The 8750-nt window shown below is 38.5% G+C and overlaps 1 protein-coding gene across 2 annotated transcripts in view; it reads left to right on the forward strand.

Moving 5' to 3' along the window:
* LOC147879778 (purple acid phosphatase 18-like) overlaps nucleotides 1-1554 on the forward strand; it is a 36723-nt gene extending 35169 nt beyond the window's left edge. The window contains exon 6 of one of the 2 annotated variants that reach the window (XM_087371488.1): nucleotides 1011-1554. In XM_087371488.1, the coding sequence (XP_087227614.1) occupies nucleotides 1011-1209 (199 nt within the window). In that variant the 3' untranslated portion in view covers nucleotides 1210-1554. The remainder of the gene's footprint in view (nucleotides 1-1010) is intronic. The other variant, XM_087371487.1, reaches the window with a different exon arrangement.
* Nucleotides 1555-8750: the final 7196 nt, after the last annotated feature.

The following is an 8750-nucleotide window of genomic DNA, read 5'->3' on the forward strand; positions in this document are numbered from 1 at the left end:
CTGCCTGCTCGCCCACAAAAACATAAAAAAAGCCACAACCAAGGAGAGGGCAATGCTAGAGTGCTGCAAGGGAAGGAAAGCGAAGACAGGTGGAGGAGGCTACTTGGGGGCGAAACGTGCTTTTTCACGGGGTATTGAAGAGCTCTGATGCTTAATTTTTAACTGCAAGCTCTACTGTTATAATATTGAGCAAGCTGCTTATTCTCAGAAACTCCGTGGGCATGCTTATGTGGACAGATTATCTTACGTAATTTGATTACTTGATGCATGTAGGGCAATATGGTGTAAAACTATATTGGCTAATGATCCTATAGTGACTTCCAAGAAAATAAAAGAATATTTAACATCAGCATGCTCCACAAAATGAGATGCGTCCTGGTACCATGCACATCCCAAAGACATTGTAGGACATTAATATGCATACATTAAAAAAACAAAAAACAGAACATCTTTAAAAAACAAAAAGCAGAACATTCTTAAATGCTCATGCACTGCTGTGCATGGAAAGCAATAGTTGGATCATCTCTTCAATTAGTTGCTTATAAGACCAGGAGAGAAGCAGCTTTGGGAAAGTTGTTGGATCACCATCGTTTGTCAAGTTTCATGTTAATGAGCTGGGTTTCTTGGGCAAATTTGCCCACAAACTGTAGAACTCTTTTCTTACTCTGGACTTGCTAAGGTTGTAACCAATTTTGAATCGGTGGGAGGCAGTCTATAATGTGTGTGTGTGTGTGTGTGTGTGTGTGATTGCTTGCAGACAAAGTGCATAGATCATGATTTATATCTGTCTTATATTAAGGTTTTCTCTTGATGTATTTCTCATCATCCTATTCTGGGATGATGACTTTGTAATATAAAGCAACTCAATTTTCACCAAAAAAAAAAAGGTGTGTGTGTGTGTGGACAGATTTCATGTGCATGCATACCCATGCATGAGAGAGAGAGAGAGAGAGAGAGATGCTGGGTGGAGGATCTTGTTTTGCTTATGATAAACTTGGTTGTTAATGCAGCTTCTTAGATCCTAAGCCAGATTGGTCTGTGTACCGTGAGGCAAGTTTTGGTCATGGTTTGTTAGAGGTTGTGAATGCGACACATGCACACTGGAGCTGGCATCGAAATCAAGATAACGAAACAGTTGTTGCTGATAACTTGTGGATAACTAACATAGTGGATACATCTAGTGCGTGTGGAGCAGGAAAAATGGGTTGACCATTGTACTAAGCCTTTCAAATTTATAATATATTGTTGAATGACAAACATCAACATATACCATCATTGTAATTTCTTTTAGGTTGAAAAAGAAGTTGTACAGCATCTACAATTTTGAAGGGTATGAGCTTCAAGGGGAAAATCTGCTTTAAATCATTACCTCTGTAGTATAGTAGTGATGGTGGTGTAGCTGCTCACCATTGAAAAGATTTCTGCTTGAGTTACATGTTTAAATAGAGCCGATGTCTGTTTTCAAACCTAGGTCAACATAGAAGGCATGAAAAGATTCTATTGTATTTATAGCTGCATGCACAAGTGTGCTTTTAAAAGAGGACAATTATTTTAGGTCATATCCACGAAAATATTGTTGGGGCAGTGGGAAGTGAGCGGGAATGAGAGACAGCTGGCTTGTATTGATAGAACCCTCGCAATTGGGACACTGTACAAAACGTGTGAGAAGTACATCCGTTGACAAGACAGTACAAAATTCTGTAGATATAAAGCTAAGGTTTTTAGATCCCATGATGATGTGGCAGTGCCACGTCGCAAACATTAAAAAGAAACATAAATACATGATGAGCTGCCCTAGCTGAGCTTAATTGATGTCAGATTTGAAAACAACAATAGTTTCCCCAAAAGGGACATTAGAGAGTTTATAAATTGAACATTAACCTAATTGATGTCCTACATGCCAAGTATGTTTTTGCACTATTCAAACTTTTTGCTATCCAATGGATTTGTGAGAATATCAATAGCTTGTTAATTTATGGTGCAAAATATATCTTTTTCCCATGTTGTACTTCAATGTGCTTAGTTTTGCATGAAACACAAGCTTTATCTATGTGGCTTCACATATTGCCATGTTGGTTGGTTTGTACTTTGCCATAGTGGAAGTTACTTCATTTGAACCTGTCTAGTGTGCATTTGTAATGTCGTGAACATCTATCTCTAGCTTTTGCATATACAAGAAAAACTTACATTGTACCTCTAAGATTCCTCGACCTCTCTAATTTGTTATTGCATGAGTAATGACTAACTTTATGGGCTACATGATTCATATCAAGCCTAGTAGTAGGCACTTAGATGATGCTACCATTCATATCAAGCCTAGTAGTAGGCACTTAGATGATGCTACCAACAAGAAGATGGCATCAATCAAAATGCATCTCGCTTGGAATTGTTGCATTGAGCTTCTTCACTCTTTAAGACCTCCTAGGTCTCGATGGTGTTTCAAGAGTTTCTTGTACATTAGAATCCTTTATGAAGTCCATGTACCTGTTTGCAAGCTTCTTTTCAAAAGTATCATGGAGATTCCTCCTCTACCATCTTTTGCTCTCATTTACCAAGCTGTTTGCATGTCTGTACTTACATGCCAACTTGCCTTAATCACACTATTTGGGCTATTCAACCTCATCTTCAAGTTGTCCATCTTTTTTCTTCAACATTAAGTGTCATCGATTGCTATTTCCATTGTTATTTTTCAGAGTCATCGGACTTGTCAAATACAACATCCATATTGATTATCTGTTTCCTAGACTACATGTCATATATATAGCTTCAATACTCGGGAACATTCTTAATCTCTTGTGAATTCTGATATGCTCTGGTTTTGCCTTTCAGCCACCCCATTTTTATTGAGGGATGTAAGCAATTGTATACTATCTCTAAATGCCTTATTGTTTTTGATAATCAATGAATGCGACAATTTTATACTCTCCATAACATCAAACGTGGGAATCGTTATCTTCTTGCTTGTTTGATTCTCTACAAGATTGTTAATCATTTTGAAAAGCGCATACAACATCAAACTTGTGTCCATCATGTACATCCAAGTTTTCCTGAACAAGTTATCAATTGAAAGTGATGAACTATTGGGAACCTAGAGAGCTAACCTCTATGGGTCCCACAACATATATATATACAAATGCAAGTACTTCTCTTTCCCCAAGTGCGTGACCTTTTGGGAATGGATGTCCATGTTGCTTTCCATATTAGGGTCGAGAAATTTTTTGGACTTCATCAGTCACATGTGGTAGCCCATACACCAATACTTCTCCATGAACTTTTGCCAAGCTTTCAAAATTTACAAGCCCCAACTTGATGTGCCAAAACTTCGTCTTCTCATCATCTTGAGAGTGATCTACGTTATAGATTGTATTATTTCATTGCTCTGGCAATACCCTTCATATCCTATAATTTGTCTAAGACAACGCACTCATCACTATCAAACTCTACCTTCATTGTTGATTTGAAATTAGTCTCATGGACGACAAATTCATGCATGAGCTTTGCACATAGAATACTTTGTGGATATATCTAAGGTCACCATTAGCCAAACTAGTTGGAATATCACCAATTCCCTTAATCACAAGGTCCTAACGATTTCCATAAGTCACAATGGGAACTTTAACTTTCGATCCGTATTCAAGTAAGTCAATGACACCTCTTGGGTGTCATGCGATAAGAGGCACTTGAATCCACAAGCCATGAAAAAAGACTTGATGAGAACTATGACCTCACAACTGTTTCTCATATGAATGTGAGCATTTTGGCATATTTGCAACAAGAAATCTCATGCCACACTTGAAATCCTTCTCATCCTTTTCAGTAGGTGATGAAGTGGTAATTGGAAGCTCCTTCCAATTTGTTGGCAGTAATGATAGCTTGATTTGTCACATATGGATGATTGATCAAATTTTAACTTGTTTCCCTCACAGTAGTGCAAAATCTTCCCACAAAACAAAAGGGGTAATCTCAGAGGGAGATAGAATGCAATTTACCATAAAATGGAAACAGCCTAAAAACTTTTATGGAAACCTTTGTAATTTTTTGTATTTTAAAATGCATCCCAATGAAAATTTTATTATCGAGACCAATAACAAAACAAATCCAATCTATAGAACATTATACATAGCTATACTATATGTTTCTTACTTGGCACATGCAAGGTAACTAAATTGAAATAAATCAACTGATTCTTGACCAAGTTTTTGCATAGCAATGCGCATCCAAAACAATCTCAACTACTTAAATTTCACATGTGGGAACTAAAATCTACATTTTTCATATGCATAATTAACCTACAAATGCATACAAAACAATCCCATGTGGGAACTATTTAAAATTTGCAAGTATTTACAATTTTCTTACCAATTTGCAACTGACAAGTATATTGGTAGACTTTATAGTTCATTTCCTCTATCTTCGCATATTTGCTTGTTATGCCTAGCTCATATTGGTGATATACCACAATAATGGCCATGTTAAGGAAGGTGACTTTCGTACCCAAGGGTTCATTAAGGGGCTCCAATGAGTATGCTCTCATGGTTTCCTTTATCTCCAGGAATTCTAGAAGGTAGATCCAATACAGATTATGGTGGAGTCCTGTTGCACCTGTATAAAGTTCAGGCTATTCAGTCTTTCCCATGGTAGTGAGAAAACAAATTCTCTACATATGAATGCTGGAGTAGAAGCTGATTTCTCTATGGAAGTAATTAAAAGAGTGGAGGTGATCTAATCAATCTTCCTTTTTATCTCATTGGAGTGACAAAAGGTTAAGGGATATCCCTTGTAGGGAATTTAGAGTCCATCAAAGTGTAGTAAGAATCTCCTTCCATATTCTTGTAAAGACATCATTAAACCTCAAAGTCGATTCATATCCTGCCTTATCACAAACATTGACAATTGATACCATGCATCCGTTACAATACCAAGTGAACTTTCAAGGTGGAATCTTTCCTTGGGAATATGGTTTAAACCCTTCTGTAATTCATTTCTGAGCTGCTCACTCTGAATCAAGTTTGTGTAAAGTGAAAATACATGGTTCCATGTTTTCTTTATAAAGTGGGTCAATTTTGGGTCCGAACAATGATGGGAAAGGTTCCCTTTATCCCTAAAAGTTAGCCAAGGTTTCATCAGCATTGCCCCGATATTATCTCTAAAAGACCAAACTAAAGGAAATATCTTTTAATGTAGAGCTAACAAGCGGTAGGCCATTTTCAATAAGAAAAATTAGAATTCCTTCAAGGAGAAGCAATCCATGAGGGGGTTAAAAAACTTTAAAATTATTAACCTTTTGTTTTTCTTTGGGATCTAATTTACCAAGGTTAAGTTTCCATGGGGGAGGGTTGAAATGCCTTTGAAAAAGGTGGTAGAGCATACTTGCAATTAATCAATCCGTTTCATTATAAAGTAGGTGCTTCACCGGTGGTAACTTGCTACTGGTACTTTGAGTACCAAAAATTGTCTTGCCACCTCTCAAAATCTTCGAATGTCTCACCTAAGTTTCACAAGTGACCAAATGGACCAAGCTCTCTAATGAAGGTCCCCATTGTCCTCTCCTCTCACATCAAAGTGAATGTAGTCACATATCAAGCAACACTGTGAGCCAAAACAAAAAAGATAAAAGGGACCCAAGTGCAAAGAATTCACCCAATATTTGAGAAACAAATAGAAGAGAAGTGTATTGCTAAGAGAAGACTTTATAGCTTAGTATGACATGAATGGAGATGAAGCAAAAGGCTACAGGGTGATTTTTTATGACAAAATGGATTGCATCAAAACATTTGGGGCTCTTCACTTTGATCTCATGCGTCATGAGAGCACAAAACTACCTTGCAAACTTGTGACAAAGAGATGATTATACCTTTCTTGTACATGCAAACTTGTGATACAGGGTGCATCATTGAAGCACATACTTGCTATACCTCCTCAGTGTAGTCTTGATATTGTCTTGAGAAGAAGACACATATATATGAGATATGGAATGTAGATGATCTTAGTCAATTTCCTTTGTCATTGACATATACTCTATGATGACTTATACTCTTGATGTTTGGGCAATACCATACATGTCTTGTGTAGATATGGTACTTGCCTATAATGACACCTATTTTGTGGTATATATACTTTTCTATACCTTAAGACACACAAATACTCTTCCTCAATATTAAATATCTAGAGGTGGGTGACATCAACACCAGAGTGCCTTGAGAAGTACTAGTGCCTAAGATTTTAAATTTGACTTGTTTTTATATTGATAATCTCAAATGATATTTGACATGGATAACAAGTGGAGCTGTAATTTAAAGTCTACAATTCCCTAAGAGAAGGTTTTTTGTTTAGCCTCCAAAACCCTAGGAGGAAATAATGGATTTGTATAAGTAGGACCTGAGTTCCTTTTTACATTGGTCATGGGAGTAACCATCAAATATGAGAATATATTTTCTTGTTCATCTTGGGAAAGTCCCTCCAAGTTGTAGAAACTGTGCTGGGGGATAAATGCTAAGTTTTGTGGGGGGTTAAAGCATTTTAGTCCCATGTTTTCTGTTGAGACAGGGCTGACAAGGGGGTGAGGTTGTAATTCAGGAAGAGATTCCTCTCATGATTCTTGGGGAGTTCTCTACAAAGTCCAATAAAGCTTTATTATCTTGTTTTATAATCTGGTCCAAAGTCTGTTGTCATTGATTAATCAAGGTAATAGTCTCTTTCGTCCTAGGATTAGAACTGTTATGACATGATTATTTGTATTAGATCCTAGTGGATCATTCTAGGGAATCTGGTGATTACCCTATGACTGTAACATTGTAAATTGGCCAATTGAATATAATAAAATATGCACATATAAATTAGGTCCTAGGATGGTTAGGAAAGGGTAGCATTGTGCATGGGTATTGCATTAATCAATGGTAGGCATAAAGAGTCATAGGCTAAGGGTAGAATAATGGGGTATGACCAAGGGATGTGATCCCAAGAGGCATGAGGGTTGCACCCTCTCGTGTCAATCATGGTGTCCAAGTATGGGCATTTGCATGCACATGATTTGTGGCTTGTGTGGAGCATGTAGAAGAGTCTAGCAAAAATACACTCACATGGGCTCTCCTTCCACCCCATTTGGAGGGCCTATCTACCTCAATTTATGCATCATCTACACACATGTGCATTCCTGCGTTTAATGGAAATGTCCAATCCAATCAAGGAGTTTCTCCGAATGCCTAGCCCCATCGTACTTCGGAAACTCAAGCCGCTCCTTAGGATCAAACCTTCTTTTCTTTGTCTTTTCTAAAGGGTTTGCCTGATCCTCAAATAATTTCCTTTTTAATGGCATTTCTCTTTGAATTGTATCACTTATGACTTCTGACAATCCTTGAAGAAATTCTTGGATTGCATTGTCTGGGTAGTATGGTGGTGATAGTGCCTTTGGCGGAGGTTCAGTAGGTGGCTCAGGGTTATCAGCTAATGAATTAAATACATTCTGGTAAATACGGGTGTAAGGTGTTGTTACCATGAGGTTTAATTTGAGTTGCGGAACATTTTTTGGTTTGAATTCTTAATTATCATCCATGTTTTGGAAATGCAAATGGAACTAATCAAGTTTTCAATTTAAACTCGTGATGAGCTATGAGTGTGTGAAATGAATTTAAATGTGATAGAAAAAATGGTTTTAAATGAGAGAAAAAAAGAATAGTGGTACTTCCCCTCGCCCGTTCAATGAAGCACCCACTCCACGATCTTGTCGTGACTCTACGGTGCTTCCACGACCCTTGGAATGTACAAGGGCCCCTTCTCTTTCTCTTTCTCTCTTTTTTTTAATTAAAAAAATGGCAAGGTGGGGGGGCGGGGATTTTTTTGAAATGCAAGGGGAGGGGGGGCCTTTAATGGCAAAGTAAGGGGGGGGCTTTAATGGTGACAGCTGTACAGCGGCACCGGCAGAGCCGACTGGCGGGCTGCAGGCACGGTTGTAGAGGCGACATGGGTGCAGAGTTTGGCGACGATGGTTGATGTGGACGCGGGGTTACAGGAGGCAAGACAGCTAGTAAGGTCAGCATGTGGTGGGGCTGTAAGGGCCACCGCTATACGCGGTGCAAATCACACATAGGCTACGTAGTGCAGAGCGCACTGCCAACTACAACAAAGCGACAGGGTCCGAGCCTCGGGGAGTCAAGGACTATGTGATGACAAGGGGTTTATGATGTGGGCTATTCGCTGCACTACCGCATGTGGTGGCTACTGTAGCCAAGCCCTAAAGACCTGCGATTGGTGACACGGGGCCCATCTCCCTTTTCTTCCAAATCAGTCTACTGTTTGCCTCCTCGCGTGCAAGAAGAAGGCAGGGATTCAATTTTAATCAAATTTCAGAGAGGAAAAGAGAACGAAGTCCCTTGGTATTTTCTTCATCGATGACTTAAGTTAGCACTAGCTACTCTACATGTTACTTTGGTGGTCCGTATGCCAATCGAAAAGTAGTCCAATCAAGGAGTGGTATAAATTATTAGAAGAATTAAAGACAACATTTCTGCTGCTTAAGTATAAGGAGGACCAAATGTTTAAATGGGAGAAACTACGACAATTTGATAGTGAGACAGTGAGTAAACACACTACAAAATTTTGGCATTTATCTCTAGAGTTCACAATGAAGATGGAAGAGGAGAAATTCTATAAGTATCTCTTGGGTCTTAGACCAAACATCCGACATGAGTTGGAACTCCTAAACTCGACTAAATTAAAGGACGCCATTAGATTGGCTGAGGCAGCAGAAAGGA

This window comes from Dipteris shenzhenensis, chromosome 33 (assembly GCF_047967505.1).
Source record: "Dipteris shenzhenensis isolate YYH24624 ecotype China chromosome 33, Dip_SZ_1.0, whole genome shotgun sequence".
Taxonomy (NCBI): domain Eukaryota; kingdom Viridiplantae; phylum Streptophyta; class Polypodiopsida; order Gleicheniales; family Dipteridaceae; genus Dipteris; species Dipteris shenzhenensis.